Source organism: Nerophis lumbriciformis, linkage group LG17 (genome assembly GCF_033978685.3).
Source record: "Nerophis lumbriciformis linkage group LG17, RoL_Nlum_v2.1, whole genome shotgun sequence".
NCBI classification, from domain to species: domain Eukaryota; kingdom Metazoa; phylum Chordata; class Actinopteri; order Syngnathiformes; family Syngnathidae; genus Nerophis; species Nerophis lumbriciformis.
In genome coordinates, this window is record NC_084564.2 from 13,303,835 (window position 1) to 13,327,500 (window position 23,666).

Here is a 23,666-nt window from a genome sequence, read left to right on the forward strand (position 1 = left end):
TCATTGTCATAATAACACTTAAAGGGGAACATTATCACAATTTCAGAAGGGTTAAAACCATTAAAAATCAGTTCTCAGTGGCTTATTTTATTTTTCGAAGTTTTTTTCAAAATTTTACCCATCACGCAATATCCCTAAAAAAAGCTTCAAAGTGCCTGATTTTAACCATCGTTATATACACCCGTCCATTTTCCTGTGACGTCACATAGTGATGCCAACTCAAACAAACATGGCGCATAGAACAGCAAGCTATAGCGACATTAGCTCGGATTCAGACTCGGATTTCAGCGGCTTAAGCGATTCAACAGATTACGCATGTATTGAAACGGATGGTTGTAGTGTGGAGGCAGGTAGCGAAAACGAAATTGAAGAAGAAACTGAAGCTATTGAGCCATATCGGTTTGAACCTAGTACCGGAGTAATAAATAACAATCAGTGTCAGACGTATTGCACTCAAAGGGTAATATTGCACAGTAGGGTATTAGGGTAGGATATTGTATAGGGGTGAATTATTATTATAAGTTCAAGATGGTGACAGCTCTGGGAAAGAAACTGTCTCTGAGCCTGTTTGTTCTGGCTCTGATGCACCTGTAGCGCCTGCCCGATGGTAGCAGGTCGAACAGGTGGAAGCCAGGGTGTGTGCTGTCCTGGGTAATGCTTTTTAATGTTAATATTTGGTTACATGTCCCTTGGCAAGTTTCACTGCAATAAGGTGCTTCAAGCTTCTGGTTGAATTCTTGACCACTCCTCTTGACAAAATTAGTGTAGTTCAGCTAAATATGTTGGTTTTCTGACATGGACTTGTTTCTTCAGCATTGTCCACATGTTTAGCCATTCCTTTACCACTTTTGACGTGCGTTTGGGGTCATTGTCCTGTTGGAACACCCAACTGCGCCCAAGACCCAACCTCCGGGCTGATGGTTTTAGATTGTCCTGAAGAATTTGGAGGTAATCCTCCTTTTTCATTGTCCCATTTACTCTCGGTAAAGCACCAGTTCCATTGGCAGCAAAACAGGCCCAGAGCATAACACTACCACCACCATGATTGGCGGTAGGAGTGGTGTTCCTGGGATTAAAGGCCTCACCATTTCTCCTCCAAACATATTGCTGGGTAATGCTGCCAAACAGCTCAATTTCTGTTTCATCTGACCACAGAACTTTCCTCCAGAAGGTCTTATCTTTGTCCATGTGATGTCAGATGCATACTTGCCAACCTTGAGACCTCCGATTTCGGGAGGTGTGTGTGGGGGGGGGGGGGGGGGGGGGGGGGCATGGTTGGGGGCTTGGTTAAGAGGGGAGGAGTATATTTACAGCTAGAATTCACCAAGTCAAGTATTTCATACATATACATATAAGAAATACTTGACTTTCAGTGAATTCTAGCTATATATATATATATATATATAAATATATATATATATATATATATATATATATATATACACACATATATATATACACACATATATATATATATATACACACACACACATATATATATATATATATATATATATATATATATATATCAATAAGAGAAATACTTGAATTTCAGTGTTCATTTATTTACATATTTACACACACATAACACTCATCTACTCATTGTTGAGTTAAGGGTTGAATTGTCCATCCTTGTTCTATTCTCTGTCACTATTTTTCTAACCATGCTGAACACCCTCTCTGATGATGCATTCTGCTTCGTCTCCTTGTTGTGTGCGCAGTTGTGCACTGCACTCTCTAAAAGCCCTAGATGTTAATGTCACATATGCATGTACAGTAGATGGCAGTATTTTCCTGTTTAAGAGTGTTACAACATTGCTGTTTACGGCAGACAAACTGCTTTACGGTAGACGAAAACATGACTGGTGTTGTTGTGTGTTGTTGCCGCGCTGCGATGACGTTAATGAAACTGCCTAACAATAAACCCACATAAGAAACCAAGAACTCGCCCTCGATCATTCTACACTTACGTGATTGGGCAGGCACGCTGTTTATATTGTGGGAAAGCGGACGTGAAAACAGGCTGTCGACACGTCACTCAGGTCCGCCTGAATTTCGTGAGATTTTCGGGAGAAAATTTGTCCCGGGAGGTTTTCGGGAGAGGCGCTGAATTTCGGGAGTCTCCCGGGAAATCCGGGAGGGTTGGCAAGTATGGTCAGATGAGACAGAAGCTTGTGGATAACTACCAAAAGCGCCTTATTACAGTGAAACTTGCCAAGGGACATGTAACAAAATATTAACATTAACATGTATACTTTTGACCAAGCAGATTTGGTCACATTTTCAGTAGACCCATAATAAATTCACAAAAGAACCAAACTTCATGAATGTTTTTGTGACCAACAAGTATGTGCTCCAATCACTCTATCACAAAAAAATAAGAGTTGTAGAAATTATTGGAAACTCAAGACAGCCATGACATTATGTCCTTCACAAATGGATGTAAACTTTTGACCACGACTGTAGATACAAACCTCTCGCTTATAACTTAATTCTGCCAGTCAACTTAATGGATTATCGCTGAGAATTTAAGGGGAAATGCGGAGAAAATTGGCGTGGAAATACCATCCTATTAAAATGTATACCAAGTATTTAATTGTGTATTTGCCTTACAAACAAATGGTAGTGACTGACCTTTATGTGAACCTGAGTGAGCTGTGCAAACAGCCACTAGATGGCACTATAACACAGTAGTAGGGAGCAGGCAGCCGCACTTACAGAAGGAGAGGTGGCAGCTGAGAGCAGAGGGAGGATTCCCCCGCAAGCGATAATGATGTTGTCCACCATCTGTGAGATGAGGTGGATGGTGTTGTGGACAAAAATGATGTTCTCGCTGCTGTTGACAAAGTCCATGACGGACTTGGTGGAGTGGCTACAGAAGGAGAGGAGGGGCATTATTGAAATATGAAAATTGCATTCATCACGTCAATCACACACCTCCTCCACACATGGACATCACTCTCCAGGGCGAACAGCAGGTCGGCCAGCAGTCTCTGGTGCAGAGGCGACCATTTGAACTCGGGGATGCGGAACATGGTGGTGCGAGGGCCTGGGCTGAACTGACGCCGCTGGTCCTCCGACATGGGCGCACCCCTGAAGTCCAAACTGTCCACAGGAGCGGCAAGGCGGCCGCTTAGACTCTGGGGGCGACATAGACACATAGAATAAGTGTAATTCGGTTGTTAGTGCTTCACAATATACTCCAGTCTGTGGGGAACGTGCAGGCCCAGAGGAGAAATGACACTGCATTCATTCCATTCACAATGAAGGATGAATTTGCAATGAGTCCTCACAAGACTCCTCCCTCCTCCCCGAGGCGCCGCAATAAAAAAATACAACAACAACCTCAGAGCGACCGATAAACACAAAATGAATGAGTCAGCAGGATGCTGCAAGGAAAAAAAAAGAAGAAAAAAAGCCTTTTAAAATCGAGAAAAAAAAAGCGAGCGATTTAGGGACACCATGCATTAGTGACCCACTCTGTCCCCAAGAAGCATCACCTTCAATGCACCTCTAGTTCGGCTGCTATCTGCTTTGGGGGAAGAAATACTTTCTGTTTGAAAACACGGATGTCCTTCCTCACCTTTTGACCCGAGCACCAGTTAACTATTCACCTCCTCGCCAAGTCCTCTACAGTGAAAAACCACTAGGGTCTCTATTTTGCTCCAGGTAAAAAAAATAAAAATGCATTAACAGCTGTGGCTGTAAACAACATTGTGATGTACTTTTAGATACCTCCACAAGGTGGCAGTGAATGCATTTGAAATGTGGTTAGCATCCATCCATCCATTCATTTCCTACCGCTTGTCCCTTTCGGGGTCAAGGAGCTTTATAGCTTCATGTACGTCTGTCTGCACATTAGAGATGCGCGGTTTGCGGGCACAACCGCGGAGTCCGCGGATTATCCGCGGATCGGGCGGATGAAATTAAAAAAAATTAGATTTTATCCGCGGGTCGGGTCGGGTCGGGTGGTTGAAATAAAGAAAAATTAGATTTTAAATAGATTCAGGCGGGTGGCAGTTAAACCAATTCGGAAATATATATACATAGTTAAATGTTGTTACCCACATACGAAAAACGAGCAGGCACCTGCAGCATATGCCACAACAGAAGAAAAAAAAAAAAAGAGATGGACACTTTTACGGAGCGGAGAAGGGACCCCTCGCCGGGGTCCGGGACCGAGGCCCCTTCCCCCGAGAGGGCCCCACCGGGAGCCGTAGCTGAGGCGATCCGCGAGAAGGGCCCGACGCACGTCCAGGGTCACCACCGCGCCCACCGCACCGACACCCCGCCTCGTCCGCCTTCGCCGCGGCCGGCGTCACGCGCAGCAGGTAAGCAGCTTACCTGCCCGCCACCCCCGTGGCTGGGGGCTCGTAACAGGGGTCACTCCGCGCGCTCCGCCTGCGCAGCTTACCTGCCCGCCACCCCTGTTGCCGGGGGCACGTAACAGGGGTCACTCCGCGCGCAGTGCGCTCACGAAAGGGGTGGGGCTCACCCTGGTTGATATAGACAGCAGCTAGGACGGTGGCCATGGAAGTTGGAACCCGCTAAGGAGTGTGTAACAACCCACCTGCCGAATCAACTAGCCCTGAAAATGGATGGCGCTGGAGCGTCGGGCCCATATACCCGGCCGTCGCCGGCAGCGAGACGCGCTTGGAGGTGCGCTCAGCGCGGCTCCCATATGATTGCGCACTGGTGTGCATCTGGGTCGTGACAGCGTGGCACGCGAATGTCTGTGCTGCATTGGATCAGTCTCCTTTCTTTAACAGGCAAAAGCTTTATAACCTCACTAATGCCTTGCATCGTTTATATTAGATATATAACAACGGGCGGGTGCGGGCGGATGCGGTTCTGATCAAATGTTAGATCGGGTGGATTGCGGATGGTTGACGACTTTCTGATGCGGTTGCGGATGAAATAATTGCCTATCCGCGCATCTCTACTGCACATACTTAACATTTGCATTCGGAAATGAGGACATTTTCAGGAAAAAGCAAAAAGCAAAATATTTATTTTATTATTGCCGTATTGCATACTTGCCAACCTTGAGACCTCCGATTTCGGGAGGTGGGGGGTGGGGGGCGGGGGTGAGATATATATATATATATTTATATATGTATATATATATATATATATATATATATATATATATATATATATATATATATATGTCTTAATAAGGTTATCCAAAAAATAGTGCTCGATACCGTAGTAGAGCGTAATATATGTATGTGTGGGAAAAAAATCACAAGACTACTTCATCTCTACAGGCCTGTTTCATGAGGGGGTTCCCTCAATCATCAGGAGATTTTAATGGGAGCATTCACATACCATGGTTTATATAGGGCACAGAGTGGGTGGGTACAGGCTGGCGTAGGGGCGTGGTGATTGGCTCATGTGTTACCTAGGAGGTGTTTCCGTCTGTGGCGGCAGCGAAATTGTATCAGCATGCCGCCACAGACGGAAACACCTCCTAGGTAACACATGAGCCAATCACCACGCCCCTACGCCAGCCTGTACCCACCCACTCTGTGCCCTATATAAACCATGGTATGTGAATGCTCCCATTAAAATCTCCTGATGATTGAGGGAACCCCCTCATGAAACAGGCCTGTAGAGATGAAGTAGTCTTGTGATTTTTTTCCCACACATACATATATATATATATATATATATATATATATATATATATATATATATATATATAAGAAATACTTGACTTTCAGTGAATTCTAGCTATATATATATATATATATATATATATATATATATATATATATATATATATATATATATATATAAATAAAATAAATACTTGAATTTAAGTGTTCATTTATTTACACATATACACACACATAACACTCATCTACTCATTGTTGAGTTAAGGGTTGAATTGTCCATCCTTGTTCTATTCTCTGTCACTATTTCAGAACACACACATTATACAAATATACATTATAAAATCAATAAGAAAACGGGAGCTCTAATTTGGGAGTGTGAATTAGGCTCAGAAGTTCCTATATAAACGTTGCGCACTCACGTCGTCTTTTTGTATTGATTACTGCAGCTGTGCACTGGATTAATTCACAAATACAAACTACAACTCACAAACACTTTAGAGTTAGGCTCCACCATCAGAATGTGTACTTAAACTTATAAAGATCACATGGATATTATTCAGTGAGTTGATTCACCAAAACTAACCTGTTATACAGGAGGAAAAAGCACACAGGACGTTTCAATTGTTCACAGACTGGTCGCGCTCATCAGAATGACAAGACACTTCCGGTCTGCAGGTGATAGCATTCAATTGGGAAGAAACGCCCTACTGCCCCCTACTGACCAATGTGAATACTGATAAATGTGTAATGACAGCTCCAAAAACGAATTCAAACCACAAAATAAAATAAATAAATCAACACAAAAATGTGACACATTATGGGTGGGTCACATATGCATGTACAGCAGATGACAGTATTGTCCTGTTTAAAAGTGTCACAACATTGCTGTTTAAAGCAGACGAACTGCTTTACGGTAGACGAAAACTTGACTGCTGTTGTTGTGTGTTGTTACCGCGCTGGGAGGACGTTAATGAAACTGCCTAACAATAAACTCACATAAGAAACCAAGAACTCACCCTCCATCATTCTACAGTTATAACGTGATTGGGCAGGCAGGCTGTTTATATTGTGTGAAAGCGGACGTGAGAACAGGCTGTCAACACGTCACTCAGGTCCGCCTGAATTTCGGGAGATTTTCGGGAGAAAATTTGTCCCGGGAGGTTTTCGGGAGATGCGCTGAATTTCGGGAGTCTCCCGGAAAATCCGGGAGGGTTTGCAAGTATGCCGTATTGCTTCGGGACTACCAGAAAATATTTTTTTTCTTGATGATGAAATATAAAATTTAGGAAATTTAGTGGGTGCTGGAGAAATAAGTGCAATATATGGTAGATTCCCAGGGAAAACAGGAAGGTTGGCAAGTATGCCTCCGCATGCGCTTTAAAATAATGCCGCTCTATTATTACTGAATGAGCGGTTTACAGCTTAACGTTATTACAACATTGGTTGTATTGCTGTTCTGTCGTTATAAATTAGCCAATGTTTCCATTTAGTACTTACTGATGCACTCCAAATCATCATCTAAGTTAAAAAAATAAATTTTGCAGCATCACTACATCATGGGGGCAGCACGATGGCAGAAGGGTTAGTGCATCTGCCTCACAATGCGAAGGTCCTGAGTAGTACTGAGTTCAATTCCGGGCTCGGGATCTTTCTGTATGGAGTTTGCATGTTCTCCCCGTGACTGCGTGGGTTCCCTCCGGGTACTCCGGCTTCCTCCCACCTCCAAAGACATGCACCTGGGGATAGGTTAATTGGCAACACTAAATTGGCCCTAGTGTGTGAATGTGAGTGTGAATGTTGTCTGTCTATCCGTGTTGGCCCTGCGATGAGGTGGCGACTTGTCCAGGGTGAACCCCGCCTTCCGCCCAATTGTAGCTGAGATAGGCTCCAGCGCCCCCCGCGACCCCAAAGGGAATAAGCGGTAGAAAATGGATGGATGGACTACATCATGGATTTTTTTAAATTTTTAAATCATATTGTACATTATACCTTTGGCTTATATTAAGTGCTAAAATAAGTCTTATTTACTGTACGTATTATATGTATTAGGGTGTGAATCTTTGGGCACCAAATGATTCGATCCACTTCCGATTATTGGGGTGACGATTTGATTCGGAATCAATTTTCGATTGAACACGATTCTCCATTTAATCATATTCTCGCAATGTGTTATTTGGTATAATAATTATAATGAAACTTTTTCTAAACAGGTTACAGGTTGGAAAAGCTATTTCTGGTTGCATGCAGATCGTCTTTAAAATTAATTCTTATGAAAATTAAAAATTAAAAAAATGATAGATTTTTTAAATAGATTTTTGAACATTTTGAATTGATTCGGAATGGGGATGAATAAGAATCATGATTCGGATGCGAATCGAATTATCTGTGCACCTCTATGTATTACCCGAGATGCGATAAAGTTTTTCCAGGTCGTGGCCATTTTGTAGTGGCCGGGTGACAATGACGCTTGGACGATCCTCCAGTCCAGTACAGTAGAATACAATCAAGACTACTACATTGGGTGGAATGACTTTAAAGGTGACTAATATTTATATTTTATTTTTGGATACATTTTATAATATGTTTTATACAATTTTTTTTATATAGCGTTAATTGTAGTTATTCTCCAGTGTGGACGTCTCAAAAGTGTTTTTTTTTCCTGAAATCCTCAGTACCATGCCATGTTTTGGTTTTGCTTTGTTACTGTCAATAGTGCTGCGTGTGTGAATGTTTTCTTCTCTTCTATTTTTTTTTGTACAGCACTTTGTGTTTGCCACTTGCCTGTGTATGAAAAGTGCAATATAAATAAAGTTCGACTCAATTTAGTATATGGCTGTTATGTTAAAAATATATTTAGAAGGTTGTGAACAATTTTGGCCTCACGTGCCATCATGGAAAGAAAAAAAATGTAAAAAGAAAAAAAATTCATTAAATTGTTATGTACCCAGTGATTATACTATAAAGTTATTTTCCATTTAACTTCACCAGTTTTAGATTATTTTTATTCAAAATCGCTGAATTTTCACATTTGCCGTTCAAATACTGAGAAGAGACGGTGCGGTGAGTCAGCAGCCAGTTGAGGCAGTCACTGAGTTGAGCCTCACCATGGATTGCGCAATAACTCGGCTAACTGCTGGCCTGCTGTGCAGTGAGACTGTATTGCTATATGAATTATATTATACATTTCCATAGTTTAGGCTTCACGGTGGCAGAGGGGTTAGTGCATCTGCCTCACAATACGAAGGTCCTGAGTAGTCTTGGGTTCAATCCCGGGCTCGGGATCTTTCTGTGTGGAGTTTGCATGTTCTCCCCGTGACTGCGTGGGTTCCCTCCGGGTACTCCGGCTTCCTCCCACCTCCAAAGACATGCACCTGGGGATAGGTTGATTGGCAACACTAAATTGGCCCTAGTGTGTGGATGTGAGTGTGAATGTTGTCTGTCTATCTGTGTTGGCCCTGCGATGAGGTGGCGACTTGTCCAGGGTGTACCCAGCCTTCCGCCCGATTGTAGCTGAGATAGGCTCCAGCGCCCCCCGCAACCCCAAAGGGAATAAGCGGTAGAAAATGGATGGATGGATTTCCATAGTTTAGTTAGCTGAGGTATATAATGTACAGTGTATTTTGTCAACAACTGTATGTGTGTAACGTATTTCTTGTGCTGAGCAATCATAAAACGGCTGCGAAGACGCACTGTGTGAGGCACGCAGTAATCCCGCCTCCTGGTGGTAGAGTTGTGCCGGATAATGCACCCCCGCCGTAGAATGCACCCCCTGACGGGAGTGTTATATCAACTAAAACCCACACTTAAAGTTCCCACGTGCAAGATTGAATCTATTTAAAAAAGTTATTTAATAAGAAGCCAAAAAGTGCAAAAACAATAATGTTCGTGTTGGAGGATGGGCATCAGCCGATCCGCCTCCACAGTCATTGCTTATGCAATGAAAGAGTTCGGCTGGTCGCTATAGAAGGCATAAACATTGTCAAGGAAAAGAGGAGCAACACACGACCGAACGCAAGTTTCATGCGACAGCTGGCAGAGTACGAGGGCATCCTCGATGCGAGGTTCACTGCATTTCTTGACGTGTGCGTGTAGTTGTCCAAACTCGTTCCTATTTGTCAGATTTCTATTTGATCTTTACATTCAGCAAACAGACGTGTTGGAGGAGTTGTGAATGACTGAAATACGAAATCCGTGCTGCAGTCGCTGCTGGGCCACAACATTAGGTACACCTGCAGACTGCAGCACAGATTTCATATTTCATTCATTCACACCTCCTCCAACACGAACATTATTCTTTTTGCACTTTTTGGCTTCTTATTAAATAACTTTTTTAAATAGATTCAATCTTGCACGTGGAAACTTTAAGTGTGGGCTTTAGTTGATATAACACTCCCGTCAGGGGGGTGCATTCTACGCCGGGGGTGCATTATCCGGCACAACAGCGGCGCATGGACTTCATTTATAAGTAAAGGTAAGACCATAATAATTTTTATTAAATGTGCTTTTTTGTGTGCTACAGTTTGTATGTGTAAAGTTAAAGTCAAGTTAAAGTAGCAATGATTGTCACACACACACTAGGTGTGGTGAAATTTGTCCTCTGCATTTGACCCATCCCCTTGATCACCCCCTGGGAGGTGAGGGGAGCAGTGGGCAGCAGCGGCGCCGCGCTCGGGAATCATTTTTGGTGATTTAACCCCCAATTCCAACCCTTGATGCTGAGTGCCAAGCAGGGAAGAATGCTGGTATGAGCTTTTAAACACAACCCGTTAACTGCTGCCAATTAAATGGTGAATAAGATACTCTTTAGGGTTCATATGTTTGTAAATCTGACTGTGATGAAGTCAGTGCCTCACCAGTCATGAACCTCACTGGTATACATACCAGGGTCAGGCCGCAGTAAACGATGGACGACTATATTGTGTGTTTCAGTGACGTGCGGTGAGGTTGATGGCTGGTGTCGCCTATACTGTATGAAACTACAAAATAAACACGAAGGCTCCAGTTTACACGAGGACCACTTTATTTACCTTCTTTCAAAAACCTACGCTCCACTCCAACGTGTCATCACTTCCGCTCTTAGCGCCTTCAAAATAAGAGCTCAAGGCATATACTGTATAACATCACAAAGAGGAAAGCCCTTAAAAATAGGTAACAAAAGTTATTTAATAAGAAGCCAAAAAGTGCAAAAACAATAATGTTCGTGTTGGAGGAGTTGTGAATTAGGTCTGCAGGTGTACCTAATGTTGTGGCCGTGCAGTCATTCACAACTCCTCCAACACGAACATTATTGTTTTTGCACTTTTTGGCTTCTTATGAAATAACTTTTTTAAATAGATTCAATCTTGCACGTGGAAAGTTTAAGTGTGGGCTTTAGTTGATATAACACTCCCGTCAGCGGGTGCAAATTCTACGGCGGGGGTGCAGGAGGCGGATTACTGCGAGCCTCAGCCAGTGCGTCTTTTGCAGCCGTTTTATGATCGCTCAGCACAAGAAATACGTTACACACATACAGTTGTTGACAAAATACACTGTACATTATATACCTCAGCTAACTAAACTATGGAAATGTATAATATAGTTCATATAGCAATACGGTCTCACTGCACAGCAGGCCAGCAGTTAGCCGAATCCGCAATCCATGTTGAGGCACTGAGTGATGTGCCTCAACTGGCTGCTGATCACCGCACCGTCTCTTCTCAGTATTTGAACGGCAAATGTGAAAATTCAGCGATTTTGAATAAAAATTATCTAAAACTGGTGAAGTTAAATGGAAAATAACTTTATAGTATAATCACTGGATACATTCAACAATTTTTTCTTTTTACATTTTTTTTCTTTCCATGATGGCAGGTGAGGCGGGGCCTCACCTGCCTTTAGTGACTGCACGTCACTGGTGTGTTTTAGGAAAACACCTTTGAGTCAGCATTCACACAATGAACTGACATGTTTTGTATTCTGTCTCACCCGTGTGGTCGCTGTTGTCAGAATCTTCATCTCCTTCCCGTCCTCATCCGAGGTGTTGTTTGTGGCGTTCACATGAACCGTGTTCCTGCTCCAAGCAGCTGGAATGTCACCTTTAGAGGGCGCCACAACCCTTCCGTGGCTCGCTTCCGGACTTGTGCGGGAGGTCGGAGCCTTAAGTTGAGCGGCGGCCACATGGTCGATGCCCTCCAAAGCTGCCTGGAGTTCCAACTCGTCCTTTTCCAAAATGCTGGGTAAGGACACAAAGTCGGAGCTTCCGGTCATGTGAGCCAGAAGGCCCAGTCCACTGCTGGCACTGGAGGAAGATGGCGGTTGTGGGTCAGATGACGCTGAGGGTTGAGCTGGATTCAAGTCGGGCAGCAAAGCATTTTCCACGTTGGCCTCGCAGAACAAGAAATTGTTGCTGTGAGGGACGCCTTCTTTGTCATCGTCCAGCGTGATGAGAGGAGGCGCGCTCTGCTCGTCTACGCTGCTCTTTGGCAGCAACACACCGCTCAGCTTCCCCACTGCGGCACAGTAAACGTTATCCAGCAGTGAGTCCACCTCCATTAGCGCTCCATTCTCGGAGCCTCCCGGAGTGTCCATGTCGTCCATCTTTACTTCTGTAGCCTCCACCTTCTCTGCCTTGATGTCCACCAGAAGATGCTGGACTTCCACGCTGACGCCGTCTGCTGCATTTTGTAGACCACGCCCTTCCGCCAGGGAGTCCACGCCGTCGTATTCCCCCTGGCTCCCCGGCGACTGGGAGTTTGGATCTATTTCTCCGATCTCGACCGCACCTTTGATGCCAGAGGTCTGAGCAGACAGACCTGAGATGGTGCTGACCAAACCCTTCTTGCCTTTCTTGATGTTTTCCTCCTCCTGACGCTGGTACTCCTCATACATATTTGCCAGGTACTCCTTGTGGGCCTCATATGTCACCTGCAAAACATTGTATGCACAATCAAAAGTTCCATTAATAATTCTGCTTTTATAAAATAATGCATAAAAAAGGGATCAGCACTTTTTCTTTCCTTTTTATTTTGCCCATGTTGCCCTATGTGAGACAAAAACACACGTTTCCCTTTTTTTGTGCAATCTAAATAATAATAAAAAACTGCTAGTACGAGGCGGCAAAAAAGGCATGCAATTGGATTTATAGATTTCGCCTATAAAGCCATATAAAAACGGCCAACATTTCTCCAATTACATGTTGAGGCCTGCATATTAACCAAGCTATCGCAACAATGTTATTGTAAAAGCCATATGAGTTGGGAAATTGTGTTAGATGTAAATATAAACGGAATACAATGATTGGCAAATCCTTTTCAAGCCATATTCAATTGAATGCACTACAAAGACAAGATATTTGATGTTCAAATTCATAAACTTTATTTTTTATTTTTTTGCAAATAATAATTAACTTAGAATTTCATGGCTGCAACACGTGCCAAAGTAGTTGGGAAAGGGCATGTTCACCACTGTGTTACATGGCCTTTCCTTTTAACAACACTCAGTAAACGTTTGGGAACTGAGGAGACATTTTTTAAGCTTCTCTGGTGGAATTCTTTCCCATTCTTGCTTGATGTACAGCTTAAGTTGTTCAACAGTCCGGGGGTCTCCGTTGTGGTATATTAGGCTTCATAATGCGCCACACATTTTCAATGGGAGACAGGTCTGGACTACAGGCAGGCCAGTCTAGTACCCGCACTCTTTTATTATGAAGCCACGTTGATGCAACACGTGGCTTGGCATTGTCTTGCTGAAATAAGCAGGGGCGTCCATGGTAACGTTGCTTGGATGGCAACATATGTTGCTCCAAATCCTGTATGTACCTTTCAGCATTAATGGCGCCTTCACAGATGTGGAAGTTACCCATGTCTTGGGCACTAATTCACCCCATACCATTACAGATGCTGGCTTTTCAATTTTGGGCCTATAACAATCCGGATGGTTCTTTTCCTCTTTGGTCCGGAGGACACGACGTCCAGTTTCCAAAAACAATTTGAAATTTGGACTCGACAGACCACAGAACACTTTTCCACTTTGTACCAGTCCATCTTAGATGAGCTCAGGCCCAGCGAAGCCGACGACGTTTCTGGGTGTTGTTGATAAACGGTTTTCGCCTTGCATAGGAGAGTTTTAACTTGCACTTACAGATGGAGCGACCAACTGTAGTTACTGACAGTGGGTTTCTGAAGTGTTCCTGAGCTCATGTAGTGATATCCTTTACACACTGATGTCGCTTGTTGATGCAGTACAGCCTGAGGGATCGAAGGTCACGGGCTTAGCTGCTTACGTGCAGTGATTTCTCCAGATTCTCTGAACCCTTTGATGATATTACGGACCGTAGATGGTGAAATCCCTAAATTCCTTGCAATAGCTGGTTGAGAAAGGTTTTTCTTAAACTGTTCAACAATTTGTTCACGCATTTGTTGACAAAGTGGTGACCCTCGCCCCATCCTTGTTTGTGAATGACTGAGCATTTCATGGAATCTACTTTTATACCCAATCATGGCACCCACCTGTTCCCAATTTGCCTGTTCACCTGTGGGATGTTCCAAATAAGTGTTTGATGAGCATTCCTCAACTTTATCAGTGTTTATTGCCACCTTTCCCAACTTCTTTGTCACGTGTTGCTGGCATCAAATTCTAAAGTTAATGATTATTTGCACAAAAAAAAATGTTTATCAGTTTGAACATCAAATATGTTGTCTTTGTAGCATATTCAACTGAATATGGGTTGAAAATGATTTGCAAATCATTGTATTCCGTTTATATTTACATCTAACACAATTTCCCAACTCATATGGAAACGGGGTTTGTAGCACCTTGCTCAAATTACTCCTTTGACTTGACCACTGGCGAGCAGTGTTGGGAAAAAAATGATTGTTGTTCCAGGAAGGAAAAATCTAAGTATTTACATGACACAGCCATTGATGCACTTTCAGTCGATTGTTTGAATATCAGTGAAAACATTCCACAGGCGCTTGCATCATCAATCTCCTTCCAGTCCGCAGACTACCAATGCTGAGCTTAAACAGCCAATAAGTGATGTCACACATCACTTGGCAGCAGTCACTCACCCACACGCTCCTCTCTCATGAAACATCTCTCAATTGTATACACCAGATTTATGAAAGTAAAAAAAAAAAAAAAGTAACGCATTAATTACTTTTCGTAGAACCGTAAATTCCGGACAATAAGCCACTACATTTTTATTACACTTTGAAAAAAAAAAAAAAAAAAGCAAAAACACAAAGGGTGTTTTATTGTTTGTGCTATGGCACCACCTTTTGGACAAGTTTGCCCACTGCAGGCGCTGCAGTGTCCTTCCAATTACAGGCAGTGCTTTTTTTCCCCGAAACAAAGTGTTGTATAATCTAGCCGTCCACAGCGTATCTACTCGTATGGATTCTTCATCACTCCAAGCAACGTTTGTAAGTATTACAGCATAGCTAAAACTGGTTATACTTACTAAATAGTCCCATGTGTGATGTCTGTAGGAGTGTCTTCATGCATATTTGTACGTGCTGTTGTAATGTAACGGCACTAGCGTCGTTAGCAGTAAATAATATGCCAACACTTTTACGAGTGTCTGTGTTAGTATTATTAACTTACAACAGCATTCTTTTTGTATTGTTTCAGTTTCACAAATTCCTCAGTAAATTCACTTAGACGTTACCCTGGAGTTATTGAGTCTGATTAAAGTTAAAGTTAAGCTGTGGTGAAATTATCCTCTGCATTTGACCCATCCCCATGTACACCCCTCTGAGAGGTGAGGGGAGCAGTAAGCAGCGGCGGTGGTCGCGCTCGGGAATAATTTGGTGATTCAACCCCCATTTCCAACCCTTGATGCTGAGTGCCAAGCAGGGAGGTAATGGGTCCCATTTTTATAGTCTTTGGTATGACTCGGCCGGGGTTTGAACTCACGACCTTCCAGTCTCAGGGCAGACACTCTAACCACAAGGCCACTGATTGGAGTTTTGTTTGATCTGTTACAAACACAGTTTAGAAACAATTAAGGTATACAAATAAACATTTACAGAATCTTACTGTGTATTAGGGTTGTACGGTATACCGGTATTAGTCTAGTACCGCGATACTAATGAATCATTTTCGGTACGATACCGTCTCTGAAACGTACCGGTCCCGCATCCCCCCCTGCACCCGTGTCGAAGTCACGTTGTGACATTGCTGAAATACGAGCAGACAAGCATGTTCGGCGGCACAAAATCACTGAGTACTTACAAGCAGACACAGTGTGTAGACAGAAAAGCATTTTGGCTTAAAAACTGACAATAAAGGTGAAGTTATAACACTGAAACACCCGCAGGAAGAAGTGCTTTAAGACATGGCTAGCTAGCGGCTAACGTCCATCCGCCATCGGCAGTGTTTTAGCTACTTCTAAATCACTAATCCTTGTCTCCATGGCGACAAATAAAGTACGTTTCTTACAAGTATCATCCCTGCGGGACGAGGAATAGCTAAACATGCTTCACTACACACCATAATTCACCCGCGTCAAAATGTAAACAAACGCCATTGGTGGATCTACACCTGACATCCACTGTAATGATATCAAGTACAGGAGCGATACTACTATGATTACTAAGGATGATGTTTGATAAGAAATTATCAAGTTCGAGCCTATTATCGAATCCTCTTATCGAACAGATTCGTTATCGATTCTCTTATCGAGTCCAGATAGGTTGTTGTATATGGAAAAAAACACAATATTTGGTTTAACAAAAGCTCACTTTTATTATATAAGAAAAACATTTAATCTAATAAATAAATATTGACTGTTACCCCCCTAAAAAAAATTAAAAAATAACTAAATATTGACTGTCGTTACCCAAAGTATATTAAGTGGGATTTTTCAGAAAAACAAATATATACAGTAACACAAAAACAACCTGTCTCTGTGATCACTATAGGTGTATAAATAATAATATAGTGTTAAATAAAATCAGTCCCATGGGCACAAAACTGAAAATAATACAGCACTTCTGCTGCTATTTGACATGACTGTTTGTTATGATGCTTTGACATCGTTGCACTTTATTTCTTTATTGAAAGAAAATTATATGAAGAGAAAAGTTGTTTGCAAATGTGGTTACAATGCTAAAATATGAAAAGTCCAAGCTAAAAAAAGAAATACACTTTATTGAGTTAACATTATTTCTTTCTTGGGGGAAAGATGTGATGTTATGAGCTAAGGCGGGGGTCGGCAACCCGCGGCTCTAGAGCCTCATTTAGCGCCGCCCTAGTGGCTCTCTGGAGCTTTTTCAAAAATGTATGAAAAATGAAAAAAAATGAGGGGGAAAAAATATGTTTTTTGTGTTAATATGGTTTCTGTAGGAGGACAAACATGACACAAACCTCCCTAATTGTTATTAAGCACACTGTTTATATTAAACATGCTTCACTGATTCGAGTATTTGGCGAGCGCGGTTTTGTCCTACTAATTTTGGCGGTCCTTGAACTCACCGTAGTTTGTTTACATGTACAACTTTCTCCGACTTTCTAGAACATGTTTTATGCCACTTCTTTTTCTGTCTCATTTTGTACACCAAACTTTTAATGTTGTGCGTGAATGCACAAAGGTGAGTTTTGTTGATGTTATTGACTTGTTTGGAGTGCTAATCAGACATATTTGGTCACTGCATGACTGCAAGCTAATCGATGCTAACATGCTATTTAGGCTAGCTGTATGTACATATTGTATCATTATGCCTCATTTGTAGGTATATTTAGTTTCCTTTAAGTCCTCTTAATTCAATGTATATCTCATGACACACTATCTGTATGTAATAAGGTTTTTAATTTTTTGCGGCTCCAGACAGATTTGTTTTTGTATTTTTGGTCCAATATGGCTCTTTCAACATTTTGGGTTGCCGACCCCTGAGCTAGGGAATATAACAACTACACTACCCAGCATGCAACGGGAGTGACGAGCATGCGCGGTAGCCCCGAAAGGTGTTGTTGCATGTCGTCACGCCGGCAGCTAAGAATGAGGTTATGAGCACGCTGTGAAAGTAAACGTCAAGAACTCAGCCAACACGCCTCGTCTGCATTATTTATAATTAGACAGACAACACATATACAGTCTGATTTTGTGTTGTTTACAAGGAAAGAAAAACAAAAGTTAAAAAAGGGAGATATGTTGTATATATATGTATGTGTTGCGGTTGCTTTAAGAACGTTGCGACAGCTGCCGTAAAGGAGGTGCGTTGCTAGCCTGGTTGCTATGTTTCCGGTTGGTCGTAAAAGTGTTGGTCATGTGTTTGTACCCTGCTCAAATCTCTCAGTAAAGTTATTCATTGGATTATACCTTTTGTTTTGAACTTTATTACACCTTGGAGCGCTTTTTCCGGTCCATTGTTTTTCCTGCTTTCCCTATCTGCGCCTAATGACTGAGCTACGTGACGTCATTTCTTGTGATGTCCCACGGGACATTTCTGGTCGGGACGGGATTCGTTCCGAGGGATTTGAATAAAGAACCAACTCTTTTTCTTTACTATAGTGGTCTCGATAACGGGTACCGGTTCTCAAAAAGGGATTCGAGTCCGAGGCTCCGTTCTTTTCTTATCGAACAACCGGGAAAATCGGTTTCGAGTATCATCCCTAATGATTACGATTTTTTTTGGCATCACAACATCTTCTTAAATGTATATTATGTTTATAAACTCAGGAAATATGTCCCTGGACACATGAGGACTTTGAATATGACCAACGTATGATCCTGTAACTACTTGGTATCGGATCGATAACTAAATTTGTGGTATCATCCAAAACTAATGTAAAGTATCAAACAACAGAAGAACAAGTGGTTATTACATTTTAACAGAAGTGTAGATAGAACATGTTAAATGAGAAAGTAAGCAGATATTAACAGTAAGTGAACAAGTAGATTAATAATTCATTTTCTACCACTTGTCTTTAATAATGTTGACAAAATAATAGAATGGAAAATGACACAGTATGTTACTGCATATGTCAGCAGACTAAATTAGGAGCCTTTGTTTGTTTACTTACTACTAAAAGACAAGTTGTATACTTTTAGACATTTGTATACTCTAGCCTTTAAATAGCCCCCCTGTTAGACCAGTTGATCTGCCGTTTCTTTTCTTTTCTCCTCTGCTCCCCTTTTCTTTGAGGGGGGGGGGGCACAGGTCCGGTGGCCATGGATGAAGTGCTGGCTATCCAGAGTCGGGACCCGGGGTGGACCGCTCGCCTGTGCATCGGCTGGGAACATCTCTACGCTGCTGATCCGTCTCCGCTCGGGATGGTGTCCTGCTGGCCCCACTATGGACTGGACTCTTACTATTATGTTGGATCCACTATGGACTGGACTCTCACAATATTATGTCAGACCCACTCGACATCCATTGCTTTCGGTCTCCCCTAGAGGGGGGGGGGTTACCCACATATGCGGTCCTCTCCAAGGTTTCTCATAGTCATTCACATCGACGTCCCACTGGGGTGAGTTTTTCCTTGCCCGTATGTGGGCTTTGTACCGAGGATGTCGTTGTGGCTTGTGCAGCCCTTTGAGACACTTGTGATTTAGGGCTATATAAATAAAGATTGATTGATTGATTGATTGATTGTATGTTCACTATTTTATTTAAGGACTTAACTGCAATAAGAAACATATGTTTAATGTACCCTAAGATTTTTTGTTACAATAAAGTCAATAATGGAATTTTTTTGTGGTCCCTTTTATTTAGAAAAGTACCGAAATAATTTTAGTACCGGTACCAAAATATTGGTATCGTTCCAACACTACTGTGTAAATAACTAATTTCGCAATGTGCGGCTTGTATCCCGGTGCGCTCTATAGTCTGAAAATTACGGTAATTAATTACATCTAATAAAGAATAATTTTGTTAGTAATTCAATTACTTTTTGGGAAAGTAACTATTAACTGTAATGGATAACTTTTTTAAATACCTGGGCGTAACCTTGGACAATAAACTCACCTTTGATCAGCACACCACGGACATTCAAAAAAGAAGTCAACAAAGACTGTCAGCCATCCGAAAACTTAAAGGACTATACGTTGCACCTCATCTCCTGTTATTACTTTACCAAAGCATTGTTCAACCCATCCTTCTGTACTGTTCCACATGTTTTTTCACCATGCTTTCTGTAACCAACCGGACCAAACTCACACGCATTACAAACATAGCAGCTAAAATCACCGGCCTACCCACACCCAACATTTCAGACTTAAACCACAGGTCCATCACCCGACTGGCAAAAACAATAGTCCAGGATATCACTCACCCACTACACCAATACATCATCCAACTACCGTCAGGGCGCAGGTACAGAACTATCAAATTCCGGAGGGCCCGCCTCAGGAAAAGCCTTATCCCTGCAGCTATAGCCGCCCTTAACAGCAGGCCCAACCGACCTGTCTGATAAGCCTGTAAATGTGTGTTAGTCATGTATGATGTCTTTTTGTTATTTTTTTTTGTGTGATGTGTAATGCCTAGTGTTTAAATGTACGGCAGTGACAATGAATTTCCCCAAGTGGACCAATAAATCTAAATCTAAATCTAAAAGCCACAACTCCGACTCTCGCTGGCCTACTGCTGTCGCCAATGGCACCGTTCCCAAATGTTGTGGGCTCCATCGATAACCTCACTAACAAAATTAACGATGCTCCGCGCAACGCCTTTGATAGTTTAGCACCGCTAAAGCTACAAAAGGCCCCTAAAAGGTGTACCCTCCGTTTCACTAAAGAAACCAGAGCTCTTAAACTATCATGTCAAAGGTTTAATAAACATAACATGAACTGTTCTCACCTTTGAGTGGGCGATGGAGAGGGTGTCCACCCACACGCGCCAGCCCCCCCACTCGTGCTTGATGGCGTGGTACAGTAGGATACGAAAAATGTTGTAGACCATCTCTGTGATCTTCTGCTCCTCGCTGTTTTTGGGGTTGATGTAGGCCAGGGAAAACATCCAGTCCTGCCACACGGAGCACTGGAGCAGGCATCTGCGACAGGAACGTAAGGCAGGTGTGACATTTGGACCGTTTGCATGAAATGTAGCACCTTTATAAAGCACTCAATAAAGGTTTTTGCTGTTATAACTCTTTAAAGGGGAACATTATCACAATTTCAGAAGGGCTAAAACCATTAAAAATCAGTTCCCAGTGGCTTATTTTATTTTTCGAAGTTGTTTTCAAAATTTTACCCATCACGAAATATCCCTAAAAAAAGCTTCAAAGTGCCTGATTTTAACCATCGTTTTATACACCCGTCCATTTTCCTGTGACGTCACATAGTGAATCAAACTTGGCGGAAAGAACAGCAAGCTATAGCGACATTAGCTCGGATTCAGACTCGGATTTCAGCGGCTTAAGCGATTCAACAGATTACGCATGTATTGAAACGGATGGTTGTAGTGTGGAGGCAGGTAGCGAAAACGAAATTGAAGAAGAAACTAAAGCTATTGAGCCATATCGGTTTGAACCGTATGCAAGCGAAAACAACGAAAACGACACGACAGCCAGAGACACGGGCGAAAGCGAGGACGAATTTGGCGATCGCCTTCTAACCAACGATTGGTATGTGTTTGTTTGGCATTAAAGGAAACTAACAACTATGAACTAGGTTTACAGCATATGAAATACATTTGGCAACAACATGCACTTTGAGAGTGCAGACAGCCCAATTTTCATCAATTAATATATTCTGTAGACATACCCTCACCCGCACTCTTTTCCTGAAAGCTGATCTGTCCAGTTTTGGAGTTGATGTCAGCAGGCCAGGGAAGCTAGGGTCGATATTCTTCTCTTGATCATCTTCGGTGGCATAAGGGACGGTGTGAGCCAAGACATCCAGGGGGTTTAGCTCGCTCGTCTGCGGGAACAAACTGCCGCCATTGCTTGCCGTGCTACCGAGGTCCTTTGTCCCTGAATTGCTCACACACTCCGGCAGATTCAATGGGGGTCTGGCGGCAGATTTCTCTGACTTTATTGTTGGAAATGCATCTGCTTTGAGTGTCGCAGGATATCCACACATTCTTACCATCTCTGTCGTAGCATAGCTTTCGTCGGTAAAGTGTGCGGAACAAACGTCCAATTTCTTGCCACTTTCGCATCTTTGGGCCACTGGTGCAACTTGAATCCGTCCCTGTTCGTGTTGTTACACCCTCCGACAACACACCGACGAGGCATGATGTCTCCAAGGTACGGAAAACAGTCAAAAAAACGGAAAATAACAGAGCTGATTTCACTCGGTGTTTGAGAAATTGGCGGATTGCTTCCCGATGTGACGCCGCTCCGAGAGCGAATATTAGAAAGGCGCTTAATTCGCCAAAATTCACCCATTTAGAGTTCGGAAATCGGTTAAAAAAATATATGGTCTTTTTTCTGCAACATCAAGGTATATATTGACGCTTACATAGGTCTGGTGATAATGTTCCCCTTTAAAAATGACTTTACAAACCCTTAGGATTCGGCAAGGGTCAATTCCTTTCCTTATAAATGGTTAAAACAATTAGCTTTTTTTTACGTGTGACTTGTTTACATAAAATGTCCACTTCATATTGTAGAAAAGAGGTAGAAGGAAGGCAAATTAACCAATGAAGCAGCAGTGGGCAGCTGGCAATTAGTTTATTTATTATTGCTAATTAACAGCAGGAGACCTTAAAGCAAGTCTATTCAGCTTTGGCGGTGGGAAACTTGTTGATTACAGGGCACCGGAGCACCGTTAATTTGTTTACATACCTAAAAAGGAGGAGTTAGTATAAAAACCTGCAACAAAGACAGCTTTGTGTCAACAAAGGCTGCTGTGTTGCTGATTTAGGGCCCTAACATGTTGTTTAAAAGCAAAATAACACTTAGTGGGAGACATCCGCGAAAGGAAACGCGCGTGCTTGAGGATGAAAAGTCATCAATCCGGAGCCCATCAGACAAAAGCCGCCGCCTTCCCTCCCTCGACGCAATGATCAGGAAGAAAATTGATGGAAGGTAGGCGGCGGGAGGGGAAGTTCCGTTAACCGCTTACCGTCTGTTCTCTCGGCTGCTGCTAAACAGTTTGATCATGTCGGAAAGGAAGAGGCGGCGGATTTCCATCAGCTCTGGGCCGGGGGCAGAGTTCTTCAATAGAGTCGCTATCACTTTGAGGATCACTGTTAGCGAGTGGACAAACAGCACAAACACAGAAATCACTCCGACTTCTGCCAAAACCACACATTGTTTACTTGTACTGTCATGCCAAGGAAATCCTCTGTTACTTGTTCTGGCACGCAAAACAATCACTGGTAATATCCAATCAATAAATGTGTTTATGTCTTTTATCAGAGAGAATTACACACACACACACATATATATATATATATATATATATATATATATATATATATATATATAAAGAAACAAACACACACACACACACACACACACACACACACACACACACACACACACACACATATATATATATATATATATATATATATATATATATATATATATATATATATATATATACATACATACACACACACACAGTCCAAAAGTTTGGACACACCTTCTCCTCATTCAATGCGTTTTCTTATTTTTCATGACTATTTACGTTGTAGATTGTCACTGAAGGCATCAACACTATGAATGAACACATGTGGAGTTAAGTACTTAACAAAAAAAGGTGAAATAACTGAAAACACACCTGGGAAGTGAAAACCATTTCAGGTGACTACCTCTTGAAGCTCATCGAGAGAATGCCAAGAGTGTGCAAAGCAGTAATCAGAGCAAAGGGTGGCTATTTTGAAGAAACTCGAATATAAAACGTGTTTTCAGTTTTTACACCTTTTTTTGTTAAGTACATAACTCCACATGTGTTCATTCATTGTTTTGATGCCTTCAGTGACAATCTACAATGTAAATAGTCATGAAAATAAAGAAAATGCATTGAATGAGAAGGTTTGTCCAAACTTTTGGCCTGTACTAATATTTACATATATATATATATATATATATATATATATATATACCTCCTGATGATTGAGGGTACCCCCCCTCATGAAACAGGCCTGTAGAGATGAAATAGTCCTGTGATTTTTT

The 23,666-nt window shown here is 42.2% G+C and overlaps 1 protein-coding gene across 3 annotated transcripts in view; it reads right to left on the reverse strand.

Annotated features, from left to right (window-relative positions):
- LOC133614516 (neurobeachin-like) overlaps nt 1-23,666 on the reverse strand; it is a 726,573-nt gene that overhangs the window by 471,188 nt on the left and 231,719 nt on the right. For all 3 annotated transcript variants that reach the window (XM_061972518.1, XM_061972517.1, XM_061972519.1), the window contains 5 exons: nt 22,609-22,732; nt 20,399-20,591; nt 11,586-12,524; nt 2,938-3,140; nt 2,719-2,872 (listed from right to left, as the gene is read on the reverse strand). In XM_061972518.1, the coding sequence (XP_061828502.1) occupies nt 2,719-2,872; nt 2,938-3,140; nt 11,586-12,524; nt 20,399-20,591; nt 22,609-22,732 (1,613 nt within the window). The remainder of the gene's footprint in view (nt 1-2,718; nt 2,873-2,937; nt 3,141-11,585; nt 12,525-20,398; nt 20,592-22,608; nt 22,733-23,666) is intronic.